Source organism: Arvicanthis niloticus, chromosome 21, assembly GCF_011762505.2.
Source record: "Arvicanthis niloticus isolate mArvNil1 chromosome 21, mArvNil1.pat.X, whole genome shotgun sequence".
Taxonomy (NCBI): domain Eukaryota; kingdom Metazoa; phylum Chordata; class Mammalia; order Rodentia; family Muridae; genus Arvicanthis; species Arvicanthis niloticus.
Window position 1 is genome coordinate 24792422 of NC_047678.1, and position 22361 is coordinate 24814782.

Consider the following 22361-nt stretch of genomic DNA (forward strand, 5'->3'; position numbering starts at 1 on the left):
TCAGCGCTCCTTCATCTACCGCTCAGGGAACATGATGGAAAAGAGGGTGGGAAGAGACAGAAAAGTCAGAAATGCCAGGCAAACTGCCGTGAAATGGTGTAATGAGCTAGAGGAGTGATCAGTTAAAACCAAGAGAAGAAGCAGCCACAAGTCAGAAACAAGGCTGTCCGGGATCAGCTAAATGGTTCTGAAACAGGCTCTGACAGATGAACAAAGTCAGAAAATGTACATAGGAGCCGAGGGGGAGCAGACGGATTGGGGAGAAAGACGACAGGTGTGGAAGCCAATCTAGTGTCAACTTGACACAAACTGGAGTTATCTGAAAGGAGGGAACAACCTCAGTTGGGAATATGCCTCCATAAAATCCAGCTGTAAAGCATTTTCTTAATTAGTGATTGATGGAGGAGGACCCAGACTATTGTGGTTGGTCCCATCACTGGGCTGGTGGTCTTGGGTTTTATAGGAAATCAGGTTGAACAAGCAATATGGAGCAAGCCAGTAAGCAGTACCCTTCCATGGCTTCTGCATCAGCTTCTGCCTCCAGGTTCCTGCCTTGTTTGAGTTCCTGTCTTGACTTCCTTTGGTGATGGTGAAAGTGTATGCTGAATAAACCGTTTCCTCCCTCAACTTGCTTCTGGGTCATGGTGCTTGTTGAAGCAATAGGAACCCTAACTAGGACAATATGAAACAAGTGGGGACAGCCTGATGGAGCCTCACAGAGAAGGAATGGGACTGAATAGTCATCCATAGAGTGACAATGACCTAGCTTTAAATAAGTTAGATTGTCAACAGCAAGCCACTTGACATTGAGGGCTGGTTACAGCAAGATGAACACAGTTGATTTTTGACGATGTTACTGAGATAAAAACAAATATAGTTTTCTCTTACCCAACTCATTCTCACCATCAAATAGATATTCTTCACATAGATGCGTGTGTACTCACTACAAGTCAGCAGACAGCTAGGAAAGCCACTTAGGTTTGTAACATTTAAATAACGACAGCATTTTTCTTGTGTTTTGTTTTTCTTCCTGTCTCCACTCTCTTAGCAGTGGTTGTAGTGGGAAGAGGAGGGGCCTTGGACTTAAGTCCTGAAATGGAATTCTGGCCATGCTAATTTACTGGCTGTGAAGCCCTGGGGAAACGATGTCATGTTTTTGAGCCTTTGTTTTCTCCCTCTTCAAAAGAGGGAGACTATTTTGTCTCAATTAGTTATTGCTTTATCACAGACTATTTGCGAAGTTCAATGGATGGGCTAGTGAGGAGGGTTCAATATATAAAGGTGCTTGCAGACATGCACCTGAGTTCCATCCTTGGACGCAAATGGTGGAAAGAGAAAGCTTTTATGATCACCATATGCACGCGTGTGCGCAGGTATACACACACACACACACACACACACACATACACACACACACACCAATAAATTAATGTAATATTAAGTTCAATGGCTTATAAAGTAAAAAAGGATACATGTTCATTACCTCCTCATTCTAGTTCCATTTGCACCATGATCAATGTGACGTGAACTTAAGATGGAGGGAAGATCGACTTGGGGTAAGTTTCAGAGATTTGTTACTCAGGCCTCTTTTGAGGAACAGAATTGATAGAATAACTATATATATATATTTATAACAAAATATATTACAAAGGGGATTTACTAGACTGTCTTTCATGCTATATGGGCTGGGTAAGCCAACATTGGCTTGTGAGCACTTGAGGGGCTGTAAACCCAGTATGAGGGTCCCTCTGAGGCTGAAAGCCTTGGCAGCCCCAATCTGGCATTGAAGGCTTGGAAGATGCCTGAAGAGCCCACTGGTTTTCAGTTGATGTAGGAGGGCTGAAGAAGCTGGAAATCAGTAGAGGATAGCTGCAGGGTCAGAGATAGAGTAGATGCACTTACAAGCAAGTGGTGAAGGCAGGCAGGCAAAATGCAACAGCTTTTACATCTGACCTCCGTATATCTGGGCTGCATTTGGAAGTTGCCACCTACTCAAGGGAGGGCTTTCTCTCTGGTACTCTTTCTGGGAATTACTCTACCTGCCCTTCCTGGAGATGTGGCTTAGTTGTTTCCAGATCCAATCAAGTTGACAAGAGTGATTAACCATCGTGAGTAATATCAATCCATCATGGCAAAGAGAACATAATGGAGCAGAGAAATTCACATCATGACTGCCAGGAAGGAGAGAGAGAGGGGATTCAGGACTCAGAGAAAGATGCAGTCCCAAAGATTTGCCTCTAGAGCCCATCTCCTACCTTCAGCACCCCTCAGTAATGCCATCAGATGAACAGGATGAACAACAGATGGAGTCAGAGCCCTCATGACCTAAGTCATCTCTGGAAACAACATCATAGGCACCTTCAGAGGTATCTCATCTTCGAGGGCATTCATTTCTTCAGGCTGGAAAAGGTAGGTAGAACATTGTACACTGGTGTGTTTACAGCCAGTTGAGGGCTATTTAGAGTCTTGGTCTTGCTTGGGCTTTCTCACATAAGTGGGCTTCCACTGCAGTGGCCCAGACAATTTTTTAGACAGATGCTAGGTATCAAAGTTAAATCAGGATCAGATAAACCGTCTAAATAGTCCCATAACCTCTAAAGAAATAGAAGCAGTCATTAAAAGGCTCCCAACCAAAAAAAAAAAAAAAAAAAAAAAAAAAAAAAAGCCCAGGACCAGATGGGTTTAGTGCAGAATTCTATTAGACCTTCAAAGAAGACCTAATAACAATACTCTTCAAACTATTCCAAAAAATAGAAACAGAAGAAGCACTACCCAATTTGTTCTTTGAAGCCACAATTAGGCTCATACTAAACTACACAAAGACCCAACAAAGAAAGAGAACTTCAGACCAATTTCACTTATGAATATCGATGCAAAAATACTCAATAAAATTCTCACAAAACAAATCCAAGAATACATCAAAACGATCATCTGTCATGATCAAGGAGGCTTCATCCCAGGGATGCAGGGATGGTTCAATATATGGAAATCCAGCAATGTAATCCAGTATATAAACAAACTCAAAGAAAAAAAAAACCCACATGATCATCTCATTAGATGCTGAGAAAGCATTTGACAAAATTCAACACCCCTTCATGGTAAAAGTCTTGGAAAGATCAGGAATTCAAGGCCCATACTAAACATAGTAAAAGTAATACACATCAGAACAGTAGCCAACATCAAACTAAACGGAGAGTAGCTTGAAGCAATCCCACCAAAATCAGGGACAAGACAAGGCTGCCCACTCTTTCCCTACCTGTTCAATATAGTACTTGAAGTCCTAGTCAGAGCAATTAGACAACAAAAGGAGGTCAAAGGGATACAAATAGGAAAGGAAGAAGTCAAACTATCACTATTTACAGATGATATGATGGTATATTCAAGTGACTCAACAATTCCACCAGAGAACTCCTAAACCTGATAAACAACTTCAGCAAAGTGGCTGGATATAAAATTAACTCCTCTCTCATTTTTCAAACAAGAAAGCCTGTGAGTGTCATCATCACAGTGGCTGGGTGGAAATTTACCGGATATTTTCTCAAACCTAGGCTCAGAACTGGCAAAGCATTGCGTGTGCAGCTGTCTGCTGAGCAAAGCAGATCACTAGGTCCTCCGAGAACCAAACGGGTGGAGAAGGAGGAGACTTCCTCCCAGGAGAGGAGCTGTGGAGGCTTATGGCAAGGGGCATTGGCAGTGGTCACTCTTTAGAATCTTCCATTCTTTCCTCTGCATTGTCACGGAGATTTTATAAGAGTATACCTGGAGTTGCCTATGGCAGCAGCCGGCACACAGATGCTCAATCCTTGTGTCAATGGCTCCCTTCCTACAAAAAGCTAAGAGCAGGACCAGACACGTTAGATCTTCCAGGTGCACATAGATAGGAAGCGTGGCGTCAGGAACAGAACAGATGAACTTTTCAGCGTGAGCATTGCTTACGCCTGTTTCATCAGGCAAGTGTTTTCAAAAGAGATTTCAAAAGAGCGAAATTATAGGCCTTGCTTTTAGCAAACCTTGGCAATGTGGTGTCTCTCTTGCTCTTCTTTCTTTCCTCCCCCAAGAATACCCTCTGGAATGATAGGACTTCACCTTCTCATCTCCAGAGGAACAATGTGTTATTTTGGTCTGCCTTTGATCACCAGTGATTCACTTTAAAGGCAGCGCTGCTGGGAACGCGCACAGGAAGCTGGGCTGCAATCAGAAAAATGACTATGTAAAAATGGCTTCCTCTATCTTTCTGTTCTTGTATTTCCCTGGGAGTTTTTTTCTTTTTCTTTCTTCCCCTTCACTTCCTAATCCATTGGCCTGTAAAGGTAGGCTGTGTAGTGGTGTTTATTTGACTGTTCCTCTCCACATCCTCTCTGAGTTCTGCCAGGAATTAACTGGAGAATATATCATTATGTAATTTGCCAAAACGACATTTGACTTAAGGCTGCCAAGCAGCTAAAGTAAGATTTTATTTTATTTTTTTACTTTAAAAAGTAGTCAGAAATGATGCATTAAATTACAATTACAATTATGGTAATTTCACAAAATGCATTGAAAACCTGAACATTTGTCAGAACTCACAATGCAACTGCCTGAATTTTGTGATCCGAAGGATGAAAGTGAAAAACTTGTGGTTTTTAAAGGTGAAAGTTGAGAGCCATCAAGGTGGCTTATTGGTTACAGGCACTTGTGGTCAATTCTGCAACCAGAGTTCCGTTCCTAGGACCCACATGGTGAAGAGAGAGACTGTCTTTCAAAGATGTCCTCTGAGATCCACATGTGCTCTGTGTGGCCACGCCCACCTACTCACACTCAAAATCAATAAGAACATGTAAAACCCATCTGAATGAATGTTGAATTTGCCATAACTTTAGATCTGTGGTGAGGTTTTAAGGACAGGCATAGGAGGAGGGGTCCCACCTAATCGTCACCCATTTCCCCTGTGCTGGCAGATGACATCATCAGGGAAGAGTTGTTATAGTTAAGAGACCAACGTAACCAAATCCAGACTTCACGTGAGTCTCACTTTTCCCTTGAACACTTTCTCTTTGTTCCCAGTACAATCTAGGGCATGATGCTTCATCTAATGATCATGTCTCCCTGACAGCCTCTGTCTGCCCTGTGGTGCTTTCTCAGTCTTTTTTTTAATGATGTGGACGGCTTTGAGGAGGGCTGGTGGAGATGTTACAGAACATTTGGGTCCTGTTATTTTCCTCATGGTTATATTAGATTATGTATGGACTTTGGGGTGAATGTTACAAAGTTGTTCTTCTGGACATTCTTATGACCATGCTGTTGGCTTATGACATCATCATGCTGGTGGCTTATGACATCATCATGCTGTTGGCTTATGACATCATCATGCTGTTGGCTTATGACATCATCATGCTGTTGGCTTTATGACATCATCATGCTGTTGGCTTATGACATCATCATGCTGTTGGCTTATGACGTATGTCCTTGCCAGTGGCAAAAAAAAAAAAAAAAAAAAAATGGAAACCAAGCCTTCACAGCAGGAGATTAGTTTAGCATATATTTTTACATTGTCTTGTTTTTTTCCTCAGTTTTTAAAATTAATTAAATTGTGTTTATTGACAATTTCACACATACTCATGATTTAAATGACTAACCTTATCCCCACAATCTCCCATTTCCCTGTTACTTCTGTCTTTCTCCCTCTTCCCTACAAATCTCTTTCTCCTACCCTTGTCTATTCGTTTTGCTTTGTGATCTCAGAGTTTAACTGGAGCCTTCTATGAGACCATGGGTTGGGAGTTATCCTTTGGAGCCTGGATACACAGGGGAAGCCAATGGTTCGTCCCCCAGACTCTGTCACTTACCAGTAGTTGAGCAGTAAGTGGTGAGGTCCATAAGCCCTTCTGCTTCCTCTAACTGTTTACAATGTCAGTTTTGTGCCGGCCCCGTGCAGGTAATCATAGCTATAAGTTATTGACTGTGATGTTTGATCCAGTCTAGATTATGGCATCTCATAGCTCTTTACTCTCTCTCCTGGTTCATAAACACTTCCCACCCTCCCTTCTGCAGTGTCCCCTGAGCCTTGGAGGGAGTGGTGTAAGTGTCTTGTTTAGGACTGAGCCCTCAATCTTCTGTAGTTCTTTGCATCTTGAACAGCCACAAATCTCTGCACTGACTACCGTTCTATGCACAGGGAGGCTTCTCTGATCAGTTCTGGGAGCAGCTTTTATCTACAGGTACCAAATAGATCTTTAGAATGCAGTTGGATGTTGCATCAATTTATTTCAACGTGTGTTAGTTTCTTTCCTATTTTAGTGTCAAACTACCATGACAAAAGCAGCTTAAAAACACAGCGTTTAATGAACGGGGCTTACAGTTTCAGAAGATTAGAGTTTATGATGGCAGAGCAAAGGCACTGTGGCAGGAATAGTTGAGAGCTGGGATCTTGATCACTGAGCAAGAAGCAGAGCCTACACTGAGAACAACAGTAGTCTTTTGAAAGCTTAAGGGTCCCAGTGACACATCTCATCCAACGAGACTATACCTCACAATCCTTCCCAGACAGTTCCACCAACCAAGGATGTTCTCATTCAAACCATTACACAATATTAGTAAGTTGCCCACTTGGGCTTATGACCTCCTCAGGCATGGGTTGTTAACCAAGGTTACTATACCCCATAGAGTAGAATGCAGATCCAATCAGAGGACTGTTGTTTATGGTTTCTGCAGAACAAACAGTTGTGTCACTATTGGAAATGTGGGCACAGCTTGCCTAGAGGTTTGGCTTCTTGGTGTCATAGTATTCACAGCAAGACTGTTGAGTCCCCTCTCACCTCGGCCCCTGGCAAAGCACCAGTTGGCACTTGGACAGCTAGCCAGCAGTGAAGGAGTTTCCAGCTCAGTTCCACTTTGCGATTCTATATCTTGTAACCAAAGTATAGATACGAGAATACAGTCTTATCTACAAGTTCTGGAAGGAAGATAAGAGCCTGCATTGTCTTAGGGGTCTTTGGGGCCTCTGTTCAGCCTCTGTTCAGGTATTTCACAGGAAACTGTGTTTAGTAGCTCTCTGTGTCTGAGAATAGCTTTATATAGTCATGCAGGGTAGCTCCGTTTATTCTCTCTTTTGTATTTTATTTGGTTTATAAGATAGTAGGTTTCCATAGAACTTTTTAATCCACCTTTTACTTTGGTTAATTTTCCTCTTACAGCTTTATCTCCCCAATTCCCCCATCTCCATCCCTGTATAAAGCTTCCTGCCGCCATGTTCTTGCTCTCTACTTCCCCTCTACCCACGCTCTCCTATGCTCCCACTCTCAGGGACCATCTTTGATTATATCCCCTTTCTAGTTCCCTGGCCTCCATAGGCACTCCATGATGAACAAGCAAAGCTAAGGAACTGAGGCTACAATCCACAAATAAGACCAACCGTGCAGCATTTGTCTTTCTGTATCCGGGTTACTTCACTCAGTATACTTTTTAAAAAAATATACATTTACATGGGAATTTCCTTATTTCAAATTTTCTTTGAGGACAAATAATATTCCATTGTATAAATGCACCACCTCCCTTAGCTATTATGAACAAAGTAGCAATGACTACGTGTGAACAGGTGTCTCTGTAGTAGGATATAGATTCCTTTGGATATATTTCAACAAGCTATACATTGGGTCATATGATAGTTTTATTTCTGGTTTTTTGAGAAAGCTTGAGACTTAGTCCTGTAGTTTACACTCCCACAACAATGTACAGAGGTTAACTCTCCCACACTAGCATCTGTGTTTTTTTTTTTTTTTTTTTTTTTTTTTTTTTTTTTTTTTTTTTTTTAAGATCTCTTCTTTTATAAAAAGGATTTGACACTGTAGCTGTCTTTAGACACACCGTAAGAGAGCAAGAGCATTAGATCCCATTACGGATAGTTGTGAGCCACCATGCAGTTGCTGGGAATTGAACTCAGCACCTCTGAAAGAACAGTCAGTGCTCTTAACCACGGAGCCATCTCTCTAGCCTAGTTTTTGGTTTTCTTGATGTTAGATATTCTGGCTAAGATGAGATGGAATGACCCCTGAAGTAGTTTTCATATGCACTTTCTTGATGGCATAGGATGTTGAACACATTTTTAAGTGTTTACTAGCCATTTGTAATTTTTCTTTTGAAAAACAAGATCTGTTTATTTCTTAGACTATTGTTTTTAATTGGAATGTTTGCTCTCTTGGTTTTAATTTTTTGAGTTTTTCATATAGTCTAGACCCTGACCTTTGTTCGGATAAACGGGTGACCCAGCATTACTCCCCCTCTATGGGCTGCCTCGTCACCTCATGGACAGTTTCCTTTGCTGTACAGGAAGCTCTGCCTCAACAAACCCCGGAATATAAAAACAGCTTCCCAGGTTGCAGATCTAGTGGCAGCAGAATAATGCTAGACAGCCTCAACTGGAAAGCTCCAGGAAGTGTGATAGCTCTCAGAGATTAGACAGCTCACTTGAACCATGAGTGGGTCACTGAAGAAATAACGAAGAGGGGTAAAGCAATTACTGAAAGGGAAAGCACAGTAGTACCCCTCAGATTGATGAAGACAGTCTGCAAAGGAGAGTGTGTATCCCTCCGTGAGTGTGAGAACATTAAAGAAAGAACTTAGTGAATCATCTCAAGGCCTTGGAACAACAAGCACAAAGCAAAGTCTGAAGTGACAGAGGACTTGGGTAGGGGGGAATAATTAACTGGAGTGAAGAAATTAATGAAATAAAAAAGTAAAACAAAACAAAGGACCCATGTAATGAAGTGGTCATTCTTTCGTGTTTTGGCAGCCCAAGTTGATCTTGAACTCACTGCATAGCTGAGGGTGACTTTGAACTTTTGGTTCATCCTCCTCTGCCTCTGCATCGGAGGTCTGTAAGTGTGTGCTACTGCAGCTGGTTTATGGAGTAAATAAGAATCATTCCTAGGGCTCCGTGGAGGGTAGCAAGTACCAGGCTCACTTAGCTACATCTCCAGTGTCAGCGTTTATTTTGTCCTAGCTGCTTATTGAGGTATTTTCTAACCATTGCAAGTTATGGTTAATTTTAATCCACTTATGATCAATCCATTGTTTATTGCTCTAAAAGGCAGGTTGCAAAGCAGGATATACTGAGGTTTCTTCTAATACTTAAATATTTACTCATGTACATGGACTTAGAAACTCCACATACGACATCACCTAAACCCTACGGGGAGGACATTTGCACTGGTTAGTGAAAGATGAGGGCATTTCCATCCCGAGCCTGCCTTTGACTGCTCCCTGACTCTGGTTTGCTGTTTTTTGGTGGGAGCCAGTGTCTACTGTGACATCGACTCCATGACCCAGGAAGCAGCATGCTTTTCCGGAGTGCATCCGTAGCTTTGTATCCTTGTGACTAAACACCCAAGGAAAACAGCATAAGATAGGTATATTGGCTCACAGCTTCAGAGGACTTGATTTCCTTCACGGCAAGGAAGGGGACAGGGTAGAAGCATCTCATACCACTGGGGCTGAAAAGGTAAACATGGGGAGGGATTCAGGACAAGATGCAGGTCCAAGGACACTGCATCTAATGAGCTACTCATTCTAAGCAAGCACTGTTTCTTTCTCAACTTGCTCTATTTTCCAATAACGCCATTGAATTATCAATATAATAACCAAGGGGTTAATTCGTTCATTACATCAGAGCCCTCGGACAATCTCCTCAAACACAAACCCAGAGGGGCTCTTTACTGATCTAGGTGTTTCTCCTTCCAATTAAACCTACAGGGTTAACTATTGCCAAGGGCAACCTGCTCACATCAGGAAAAATGCCTCTTCTCTTGGGTAAACTTCATTACCCCTCAAAGGCATGCTCTGCATAATGAGGCTAATGGTGCCTCCTAGATCTATTGTCGAGAAAAAGTATAACTCACGGGAAAGAATCTGTGCTTGGTGTAAGGAAAGATGCTGGTCAAACCTGAAGAGTCATTAAGAGAACAAAAGTTACGGGATTGGTGGCTCATACTGGGGAAGGGAACATCCCGAGGCAAACCCTCTTCTTCCTTTAAATCCCTTGTGTGTACATATGGACACACTTCTCCACAAATAACCTCCTGCATGTTGGTTTCCATTAGGAAGAAGAACAACCCTTCTTCTCTACTGATGTCAAGGAGAGCTACTGTCTCTGTAGACTGTGCATGGAATTCAGTTCTAACCAGAGCCTCCCTTGGCTTTCAGTTTCTGTGCTATGCCTTCCACGGAGCTCCGAGGTCTACCCCCTTAACAAGTCTGCCATAACTTCCTCACCCTCTGTTGTCTGAGCTATTATGACTGGCTATTAATGATTCTTTCCACCTCTGGCTTTGCTATTCTTCCTGCCTCGAGTATTCATCCTCCTAGCCTTTATTCGCTGTCTCACTCTTTTATTTACCTCACAGTTCAGATGCTGTCTTATTAGGGAGAGCTTTGGGAGCATCTTTCAAGGCCTCATTTCTAAGAGATGCTTAGCTCATCGTCCTTTTCATTTCCCTCATAGGATTTGTCGATGTTTATAGATACTCTTTCTTCCTCGGGGATTCACGATCCTTCTGTGTTTTTCTCTCTGTTTTCGTTCTGTCCCTCTGACTTCATTGATAACCCCTACCTTGTCTGTCATTGTAGAGACACAATGACATTATGAGGTTGGGCCTTTGAGAGTTGATTATGCCACAAGAGCTTTGCAAATCCTCTTTTGAAAAGTGAAGATGTTTAAGAAAGAGTCTTCACATGCAGGTCAGTTCTCTAGTCCTTCCTTATCTCCCATCAGATGAGGTCATAGCACGCACCCTCTCACTAGGAATACAGCAATAGAGGCCATCTTGGAAACAGACAGAATGGAATTTCTCTAGACGGCAGGTCTTCTGGGCCTTGGCCCTGGGTTTCCCACCTCTAGAGCTGGAAGGGATAAATTTATATGATTTATAAATTACTATGTCTGTGGCGCTTGATTGTAGCAACAAAACGAACCTAGAGCTGAGCGGGATCACGCCTGTCTATAATGCCAGGACATGGGAGGCAGAGACAGGAAGGTTGTCACAAGCCCGAGGACAGCCTGGACCACACACCGAGTGCCAGTTCAGCTTGAGTTAGACAATGTTCAAGAAAAAATATCTAGACACAATTATCAGGGAAAATCCTATGAGAATTCCGAATATTTGTTTCTTCCATCTTTGTGACAGAGGCAATAGAATGGCGGGTTGTGTCTCCTGTTATTGGTGAAGTTCAAGGGGTAGAGAAGTGGGAAACATAACTGAGGGTGCCTCTACATGACCCTTGTAGCTTGCACCTTTTGGAGAAGGAGTGAAGCAGGGTTGGATATAGACTTAGGAGAAAGGGTAGGTAGGATAGGGACCTGGCCTTATACTGAAAGGCCACAGTGACATCATAGTGACATCACAGTGACTCAGCTAATTGGTGACACCAGATCCAAATTTGGGCTGAATCCCCAACTCTTGTTAGGAGGTATATACATCCTCTTTGCACACTCCTTGTATACTTTTGATATACCTGGGGTGGATTAGATATAGGTAGCTGACTAGAGTTGACCATCTGTAGGCCTGAGCATGGAGTGGCTTTAATATACTCATGTCTGCACTCACGACGAAGCATTTGACTTCCAAATACTGATTTAGTCACTTTTTATAAAATGTCTTTATAAAAGTATTCAGAACACTTTTTGCTCCTTTCTTAATAAACACTTCAGACATTCAACAGATTTTTCTGCAATAATCTGAGTCACCGAGAATATCAGTTGCTTTCTGATGCTCTTTGTTCGGTGGGAGGGGTCTTCAGTGTTTCCAGCATCAGGGACCGAACCCATCACCTTATGAATGCAAGGTATTATGATTTGGATTTAATATGTCCCTCACAGGGTCACGTGTCTGAACCCTTGCTTTCCGCTGCCCATGCTGCTTTGGGAGGCGCTGCAGTAGGAGCCTTGCTAGAGGAGGTGAGATGTGAGGAGTGGGGCTGAGGGTCGTAGCCAGGCCTTGTTTTCTGCTCTTTCTCTACTTTCTGATTCATGGGCTGATGAATAAGTAGCTACTCCAAGCTCCTGCCACCGTGGAGTGGCCGGGTGCCAAGCCTTCTACAGCACAGCAGACCATCTCCCCTCAAACAAGGGTCTAAATAAATCTTTCCACCTTTAAAGATGCTTCTTGTCAAGTATTTAATCACAATCATGGAAAGAGTAACTAATGCACTAGATGTGTTCTGTACCACTGAGCTATACTTTTAGTTCACGCTGTCTTCATCACTGCCACTGCCACCACCATCACCATCATCACATCACCATCATCACCACCATCATCATCACCACTATCATCATCATCATCATCACTATCACCATCATCACCATCATCATCATCAATCTGCTCTTGGGGAGATTGTGAGGTTAAGTTCTTTAGTGACATTTACTTCTAGTTTTCCCTGTGAATTCTGTGTTCCATTTACAAGTTAGGATAGACTCATGAATTAGAGTTCAAGTCTATGTAATTATTTTTTTTAAAGTTTTCTTTCTTTTATGAATTGAAAAAGGAAAAAAATATTTAGCTTTATTTTGGATTTAAACTCTTTCTTGCCATCTTTCCCATCTCTGTTCTTCTTTCTGTTTCCATTCCAGACTCTGGTCATGAGAGCATCCTCTCAACTCACATAAAATTTCATATCCTTACTGTACCTCTAAATATAAGAAAAGCTCAGACACCCCCCCACACCACCAATTTCAAGAAAAACAAAGCTATTTTGTGCATGATTGAGAGGACTCCTGTGTTCATACAGATGAAGATAACTATATCTTATTATGGTAGAGAAGACTGAAGCATGTTAAAAAATATGACATGGCCAGTAGAATAAGAGCCTTGAAATGAACAAGCATAAAGAAGAATGCAGCAGCACGAGCACAGGGAATTTTATCAGGAAATGTGGCAAGGACCCATAAGATCCAGATTTGAAACTCATTCTGGAACTACCTAGCTATGCAGGCTCTGCCTGGCTAATTTTCCTGGGCCTACATTTGTAGTCAGGAGTGATGATATGGGGTATCTACCCTGTTGGGTTGTCATAAGATGTCATTATGATAATGTTGTCAAGTCACTTCACCCTCAGTATAAATGCTGTTTCATTTTTCTATCTATACTCATCAACCTCCTTTCCAGGAAAATTCATAGCTGCTCTTCAGCCAAGCGACAAACTAGAAGACATCCATTCTCACTGTTGCTAAAGCCCATCTGCACCCCTTTTGTCTCTTTTGACATTTTGAAATGCATGCTCCATAATGCTCTCTCATGGTGTACGCATTACTTCATCTCCTTTAGCCGGGATCTTGCTTTCAACTCCAACCGAATAAAGGAAACCAGGACAAATAGCCTTGTTTGTCTAAAACCATTAATAGAAAGTTGTCTGTGTAATGTTCTGGAGGATACATCAATTAGAAATAATATTTGGTTCTAAGGAATAAAGAGCTGAAAACAATGGCTTGATTCAATGGAGGGCTTTCTTTTCCTCATAACAAACAAAGAAACGAACCTGGACATAATGATCACCTTCCTAGTTCTGAGAACTCAAGTTTCTTTTACCATTTTGCTTAGTCTGCCTTAGCAGATGCTGCATTGGTCTCATGGTGTCTGACCCCCTTCTCTCTGGGTAGAAACAAGAGAAGGACCAAAGCAGGGAATGTACACTCTAGTGGAGTCAGCTCCCACCCTCCCTTCTGCAAAGCCTCTGGGCAGTACCCCACACCAGCCCTCAGCAACAGAAACTCCCACAGTGATGACAATCTATGTGGACTCTTCATGATGTTAGGGACTAGCCACTTAGGACTTCCTGGCACTCGATATAGGCTAGGGAAAGTGAAGAAGTGCATCTTTAAGTTTACTGAAGAACGCAGGGCTAGATCTGACTCATGTAACTAACCCATCCAAAAGCAAGGTTGGAAAATGTAGACTTGGAGGCCGGGAACATTGTTCCCTCTCAAAAAATTATGTTGGTTTTTTTTTTTTTTTCCGTAAGAAAATAATAAACAGGTATGAACAGAGGTGGGGCAAACAGTAAAGTCTACAACAGGGTGTAGCCGCATGCTAATGTTCCCTCAGTCTAAAGGAATAAGGTTCCGAGGGCTTATGGCAGGCGGGTGATGCCTGTGTCAGAGGAGACTTCTGCCTGAGTATCAGGGTCCTAAGTCTTGGGGTTTATTCAAGACCCTTCTGCCTACAATGTGGAAACTGGGGTTTAGAAGGTGACTGAGAGTCTTCAAAGATAATATGAAATAACAGAGTCAGTTAATGGCCTTTCAGACGCCACCCACAGTGAACTGTAAAATCTTAGGAAGAAAATTCCCTCAGCTCATGGTTTTTCAAATGTTGGAAGGAAAAGCTAGAGAGATTTTGATGCCACCTATTGGCAGAAACAAGTATCAGGTGGCTCTCCACGGCATAGCTTGTTACTGAGCATTGGAGGTAACACAGGTCGTGCAGGGTCCTTGTAATCTCTGCCTTGGCTTGGAACAAGTGTTATGAATTCTCCCTTGATTCTTCACATCTTAGAAAGGCTTCTTTGGAAAAGTCCTTTCTGCTTTCCAGTAACACAACTCACCTCAGGAGTACATGAAAATATAAAAGGGAAGCATATCCTCCAATTCTCAAAATTACATGAAGGGGGGGGGGAGGGGAACCCTACCACATCTCATACCTTTGAGCAATAAATAATCCTGAGGTGAAATTCAAGGCTTTTCTTTGATCCAAGGTCTCAAGAATAAATCCCATTATTTACAGCCATCGCTTGACTGGTTGGATGTGTAACCATCCTACAGCTCAAAAGGAAGAAGAAGAAGAAAAAAAAGAAAACAGAGATTCCATTTCAAAACAAAATTCTCACCCTGACTCACTCAGGGAAGGAGCCAAGGTTTCTGATGCAGGGCACTGACTCTCCGCCTGTTTTTCCCCTTCATCATCTGCCATCCTTAAAAATGCTATCAACCACACAGGGAAGAGTTCACATCCCTTCCCTCTTGTTCCCTGGCTCCTTTCCAGCCTTTGACTTGTCATACTGATGGGTGAGATGCCTTTCATACTGGCATAGGACACAGAGCGGATGCCTCCCCTTATGTTATCCAGCAGACCCAGCGAGTGGAGCCACTCAGAGCTGGAGTCTCCTTTCAGCTTGCGAACATTGGCGCCACGGAGTTCAGCGGCCTGGCGTTAGATACCCTTAACCATGGCTGTAGAACCCAGCCACCCAGAGTCCATGAAAAGGAGAGTTGGGAGGAGGTGAGTAGCATGGGGGGGCGGGGGGGGGGAGAAAGGATTTGATTTCACAATCGTTGAGGGGACTCCCGCTGGTGGGCAACTTGCCGTGGGGGCCGTGATGAAAAACAGTCTATTAGCTGGTTATAAATCATCGTTTGTACAGTCGAGCTGTTGATTTCGTAGGAGAGGTGGGAGTGAATTCTGCTTATGTGCCTCGCAAAGAGCCTCTTTGAATTTACCTTCAGAGAGAGAGAGAGAGAGAGAGAGAGAGAGAGAGAGAGAGAGAGAGAGAGAGAGAGAGAGAGATTCTGGCATAAAGCTGCACATGTGTTCTGCGTACTGGCTTGCAGGCAAACTGTTTCTAATTAGGGAGCCGAAGCCTGCTGGCAGTCACAAGTTTTGGTGTTGTGTTTAGTTTGCATGCCTGTGCTTTTGGCATGGGGGAGGGGGTAACTGCATTAGGGTCTTCTCCATTGGTTTTGACTTTGTAACTTTCCCGTGGTCCACTTTTAGTTGCTAGACGCCTTTAGAGCTTGTTTCTAGTAATACTCAGCAAGAACTGTGCTGTGGTCTGGTTATCTCAACCACCTAACCCTGGTTTGTGGTAGAAATAACAAAACTACTTGGGGGGGGGGGGGCTGTTATACAAATTAGATGGGCTGATAAGTAGAATTGACTAAGAGATTATTGGAAATAGCATGTGTGCGGCAGGTCATAACTGCCTTCCTCTTGCCTATAAAAGAAGAGGTTTGTTTTAAATATTCTAGAAAATATTATTAAAAAACATTTTTAAATTCAATAAGTGTGTATTTGCTGTCTGCTAAGTAGAGACACTCTCCTAGGCTTTGTGGCTCCAATCACGAATGAGTTAAAAAAAAACAGATATCATCTCTATGGAATTTAAATGTTAGAGTTCACAGTCAACATGCAAGAAAAATAAATAAGGCATTCATTTTCTTTATTTCTTCTTTGCAAATTTAGCCCAACATAAACTTCATCTCTAGGGTTAGATGCTGCTGAATAAAACCTAGGAGGAATTAACAAACATGTTGTTGACTTTACTTTCCCAGAATCCATCCTTCTTTCCCCAGTAGGAAACCCTGAGTATCCCTGGGAGGTCAGTCCTTCCAGCTGTAGTGTGTGACTCAGATGAAGCTCCAGTCTGTTTCCAGTAGTACTGTGAGCGTATTTCCTGCTCCAGACACCAGGACCTGTCCTTTATTGGAACCACACATGTCAAGGCCTCAATGACTAGCTTGTGCATAATCACATGACCTAAGTGTTCTCAGTCAAAGCAAACCATGGGTTCAGATGTAAGCTCTCCATGATACAACTAGATTCTCTCATGGTTATTATTATTATTTTTTAGGCTTGTGGCTAATATGGCATCTCAGAATAGCAGGCGAGGCAACTGAAAGAAGAAAAATGTTGATTTTCTGGAAACTGTTTTTTTTTTCTCAAAGATCTTCTCATTTGATTCCCAGAATCATTTTATGAGGCCCCTTTGCCTTCTCCTGTCATTTCTCCTTCTGTGCAGTGGTGTAACGCTTATAACCAAACTTCTCTCCTTGTGAGAGACCTTGTTGTGTAATACTTCAACAATCAGAGAAGGAGACACCTTCCTCCCTTGCGCTGTGTGCTTGTCCATCACTTCTAACCTCTGTGGGACCCCCAGGTACAAAGAGAGCCTTTTATTCATTTTTCTTTATGGATTATAAAGTCCAGTTTAATTCTGATCATGGGAATACCCAGGGAGATTTTGGCTGTCTGGTTTATCTGCTTCCTCAGGGACAAATGGAAACGCAGCCTGCATGCCTCCTCATCATTCCTTTGCCTGAATCTGACTTTGAATAAATTTGCAACAAAAAGTCATCATCTCCAAACTGCCCCATAAGGGATGAGGATGTCACTTGGTGACACTACAAAGGAATACAGGAAACCCACCACTTCTTGTGTAAATGCTCTGTAGTGTGTCCAAGGTGTTTTATAATGTGTGGCAATGGTTACTCCCTAAATAAGACCTCTGGTTTTGGATTGGGCTTTCTGAGACAGTGTCTCTAACCTAGGCTGGTTTCCAACTCCCCTTGTGGTTGAGGGTAACTTTGACCTTCTGAGTCTTCTGCCTCCACCTTCCAAATTCTGGGATCTCAGGGATGCAATGTCACGCCTGGCTTTGTACAAGGTTGGGGCTTGAATGCAGAACCCTCTGAATGTTAGACCAGTGCTCTAACAACTGAGTTACAACCTCAGCCAAAATCTCTATTTTAAAACATACATTCCCTAAGCATGGTGAGGTGTCTGTATTCAGGAAAATATTCTGAGATGAAGAGAAAAAAAAATAGATGTTCGTTCATTTAATTATGCATTTATTGACATGTAGCTACCAAAATGAGCGCTCAATGTCACTCCCATTTTTAGTGAGAGTTGAGCCAGTCAAGAAGTTTTCTTAAATGTATGCAAAAAAAAGTATAGCTCCTATTCCCTTCCCTCTGCTCCTGTGATTTCACTGCTTTATCATAGAATAAGGAGAAATTAATCACGTGCCTCTCAGGAGCTGGTGGGAATTGCAAAGCTGAGCAGGGAATCAGGGTTGAGGGCGCGGCAGGACCATGGAGAGCGCCAGGGCTGCGACCAGGGCGGGGCGTCGCTGAGTCCCCGAAACCCCCCAGGGGGCGCTCGAGCGGAGGCTTAAGAACTAGTATCTTGCTGGGCTGCTGGGCGCAAGGGTTTCGTCAGAAGGTGGAAATCTCAGCTAGAAGCTGCCATCTCCTGGATCTCACCCCTCCCTTCCTCCCTTCCTTTCCTTCCTCCCTCACTCCTCTGCTCCCTCCCTCCTTCCCCAGTTCCTTCCTCTTTACTCAGCGAGTTCCAGAGCCCAGCAGCTCCTTTCGCGCTGTTCACCCTCTCCCCCAGCCCCCAACCCCAAGAATGGAGTCGGGGTTTCCAGAGCGACCAAACTCTCCTCCCGGCATCTTTATCCTCCTCGGCTGTTGCTAAACTGCCCCCAGAGGACCAAAGAGGCGGGGAGGGAAGCCCGACCCTCCTAAGACCTCTTTACAACTACATCACCCAGGACCTCCACTCCAAAGGCGGATTTTGCATCCTGGGGGCGTGACAGACCTGTCCCGGGCTGAATTCTCTTTCTAGTCTCCGAGGCTGGCACACCCAGGTGAGTAGATGCGAACTCCGAGCCCTGTGTTCTTGCAAACTCGTCAGGGCTGCTGTGTAGCCAGACCAACTTTTGAGAAGATCTGGGTTTTCGCCCAGCCTGGGCTTGTTTGTCATTGCTGTTGTTCTGAACAGCGGCAGGAGCAGCAGTCCTTAAAGGCAAAAAAAAAAAAAAAAAAAAAAAAAAAAAAAAAAAAAAAAAAAAAAAAAAAACCCCAAAAAACTTTCAGCCAATATACCTTCTTTTTTCACAAAACTCCACTTGCCCAGGTGGAGTGGTAAGGAGGCCCCAGGTGGGATGACAGTGTGGAGGCTGAGGTTAGGCTGTGGGAATCCTGCGGGCTTGAAGGAGGATTATTATTGTTTTAGAAACGGGAAGGGGGATGGGACCAGAGTACCGGCTGGAGTTGCCGCTTCCCATTTGACAGCAAGAAAGGTGTGGGGGCACCAGTCGTGTTAGCCAATGGCTTGATCCTCCTGCTGTTTGAATTCGGTGTCTGTGCACTCTTTACCAAGAGGTCCTAACGATATTTAACTGCGTCCATGACCCTCAGGCTTACAACTAACCCATAGGTTTGCTGGTAGCTTTATTTGGCTCAGTGTTCAACTTTTTTTTTTCTTTTTGTTAAATGAAATAGCAAGTGGTAAAGATGAACTCGAAGTACTGGAAGTCGGTTCTGACTAGAGAGAACAAAACTCGGTGTCACATACTGCCAAGGATTGCCAGAATTGAATCCAAGGGAGTCAGAAAGTAGTCCACACTGAGTTGAGCTGAACAGCAATGGATGGGAGTGGACAGAAGCCAAGGAATACTCTTAGGAATATGAACTTCGTCTTCCTCTGAGTGTAAGCGGTCTTCATGGCTGCTAACCTCATTCTGCATTCCAGATTCTATTGGGAGGTGGGGCTCCCAAGATTTGGGAAGATTGCCTATGGAGATTCAGTGAGGTGGAAGTAGGAAATGAGAGTGAGGTAGAAACAGAGTGGGGGTGGGGTGAAGGCAGGGATAGAGTCCTGGGGAAGCTGATAAGAAGTACCTGTCTCCTTCATGCTGTGGACCCACCAGCTCCTAGAATGTCCATGCCTCTGGACCTGAAAAGCTTCAGCAGTTTCACACTTTGTCTTTCAAACTCTGCAGACCAAGTGCTTCATCTTACTGCTGCTTTGCAGGGATTTTCCAAGCTCAGCTCTGGTTTCTCTTGGCTCACTTCTTTCTCTGTTTCCTGAACAGCATTTTGAGTTGTTACAGAGCACTTAAGTGTTTTTGACTGGTGAGCCATCTCTCCAGCTCCAACTTAAGTGTTTTTAACTGAGACTAAACTCTGTCATTATTTAAAAAACAAAAAACAAAAAACCAAAAAACATAACAAAACAAAAAAACTCTCCAAACTCCAGAGTCCTCCCTACTCCTAACCCCTGCTTGCTCCTCCCTAGTCTCTAGTTTTGAAGGCATTTGTGGTTTCTGCTTTATATCAATGCAATGTAAGCCCCACCCCTTCAAACTTTCTTTACAATGTAGCTCGGTGGTTTTGCATGTGAGGCCCGCTTTGTTCACAGTAACAGGTTAAACTTCTTAGCAACAGTTGCTGAAAGGCCAGAGGCAAAGAGACCACTTTATTTGATGTCTTTCAGGTTTAGGGAGACCACTTTTTAAGCAAAAGATAAGATAGGACTCATGAGGAGTTTCTCTGTAATTAGGTAAGTTCTGACGTTTCCATTTCCCTACCTGAACTGCCCCTGGGTCAAATTCATTTGATGTGCCTGACTGGTATGAAAGAGGGGCTGACAAATCCATCTGGTAGATCAGGGCTCTGAGGCGAGTTGGTCAAAGCTCCTTACACACAGAGAGACAGATAAAAATAGAGAGGAGGTTTGGAAATACAGGTAGGACACCCATGTGTGTTCGGACAAAATTTTCACATTTTCTTTTGATGGAAGCATCCTGACAGTTTCACGGATTCAAATTCAAACCACGTCAGAAGTAGGTGATTTCCTCCTGAGCATTATGTAAAACCATTTGTTGGCCCATAGTGGGAATGGATGCTGAAGACTGGGCAGTTGCCACGAGCCATATGAACAAAGCTGCTTGTGATGAAACCAACCCTTCACTCACATGGTCCCATGTAAGAACTCCCATTGCCATAAAATCCATTCCTTTCTTGGCAGACTGGTTTTTACTCTTCCAATACTCTTATGTTCTTGGGCACAGACAGCCTTTTAGCTCCTGAGATAGAAACTTTACTAGAACTTATAAATTTTTATGTTAGAATAACTGATTTGGGATTTGTGTGTTGCCTCTTAATTGTAAGACAGGAAAAGGAAACAACTTCCTGTTTCTCTCCAGGTAGGGCTATGTGACAGTTTACATTTTGTTTAAATCATCAGCTTTGTCTTAAGGGGTCCCTGCTTCTCTAGATTCTGGATGAAAACTTTCTTCTTGTAAAGGATTTTTTTTTTTCATGTGTATGTAAAATTAACATTGTAGTTAATGGAAACAAAGATGGTATTTGCTTCGAGAGGTGTGTATGTGTGTGTATGAGAGAGAGAGAGAGAGAGAGAGAGAGAGAGAGAGAGAGAGAGAGAGAGATTAAACAATCTAATTGTTTGAGTCCACTATTATGAGCTTTACCTTTAGCTTACCTGACTGTAAGGAATAATCACAGGAAGAAACTGGGTCAGTGTTGGAATCTTTTTTCACATCTGTATTAGAATCCATCTTTTTTGATTCAGCTGAATGTATTTATAAGCTTTGTACCATGACTTGCCTTTCCTCAGTGCCTGGAAGGTTAGAACCATCTTTGGTCACACAGGAAAGGACTCACATATTTTTGGAATGGTTCAAATCCAGAAGAAAGACTGAGCAGTCATTCTGGGGATGTCTACCTGGCTGATGGGCTGTGTGGTTTCTAGTGGGCAAAAATCATGTGATTAAAAAATGTGATGAGATTTGTATTTCATGGATCTTGAAGAGGAAAAGGGAAGTAAGTTCATCCCCATTGTTTGATCTTTCCATTTTTGTCTTGTTAATATTTTAAAACAAAACAAACAAACCCCTTTGGATCCATGACAGTAACCCAAGTCACATTTCCTTGGCAACGGTAGTGACACACTGGAGTTATGAAATAGCAAGACAGAAAATTCTAAATGCATTCAAAATAAAATGCCACCCAGTTTAGGACCATCCTCTGGTGCATTAAAATTGATCTTCCAGCATTCAGTAAGAGTTGCTTCTTTCCAAATCAAACACAGATGGTTAGAATTGGTCTTTAGTTTTTATTCTCTTTAGAATCCAAGAATCTTATCCTTTTGTTGTTGTTATAGGAGACATGTCATGAAAATAATTAGCTTGATATTTCAGATCCATTCTCTGGTTTAGGTATGTAGAGGTTGATGTTAAGTTCAAGACCAAACATAGTAGTGTTGATATGGGCTCTCAGCCTTTCCTATAATCTCACTTTCCTAGTAATCTCACTTCTAAGAGGCTTCTGTTTGTTCTATGAATATGTATGATTCATCATATAACATACCACACACACACACACACACACACACACACACACACACACACACACACACATTATATCATATAACATATTTCCCTAAGTTGATAAATTCCAATAACTTCTTTATCTGTCTGCTACATTCTTTGAAAACCTCAAAAGGACCACTAGCTGTTAGATTAGTTCATTTTGAAGGCCTTGAGGTGGGTCTTGAGAAGAAAGAGACAGTAGGTGATAGTATGTCTTTTTTCCAGTTCTGTGCTTTTACTGTACCCAGGGGTGGCAGAGTTCACTTAAGAAGCTCGGAGGTAGATTCACTTCTAAATGTTGAAGAACAATTTAGCACTGTGAATCTAGGACTCTTCAAACTAGTCGAGCTTGGGGATAATCTACTGCTTCATTGGTCAGATGTGCAAATAAAAAAGTCAGGGAATTGACTTGTTCAAGACCAGAAGACTCATTCAAAAACCTT

At 42.7% G+C, this 22361-nt stretch overlaps 1 protein-coding gene across 2 annotated transcripts in view; it reads left to right on the forward strand.

Annotated features, from left to right (window-relative positions):
- The first annotated feature begins 15061 nt into the window (after nucleotides 1-15061).
- Cpne4 (copine 4) overlaps nucleotides 15062-22361 on the forward strand; it is a 457007-nt gene continuing 449707 nt past the window's right edge. The window contains exon 1 of one of the 2 annotated variants that reach the window (XM_076917257.1): nucleotides 15062-15242. In XM_076917257.1, coding sequence (XP_076773372.1) covers nucleotides 15190-15242 — 53 coding nt within the window. In that variant the 5' untranslated portion in view covers nucleotides 15062-15189. Of the gene's footprint in view, nucleotides 15243-17941; nucleotides 18391-22361 lie in introns of those variants that run through there. The other variant, XM_076917258.1, reaches the window with a different exon arrangement.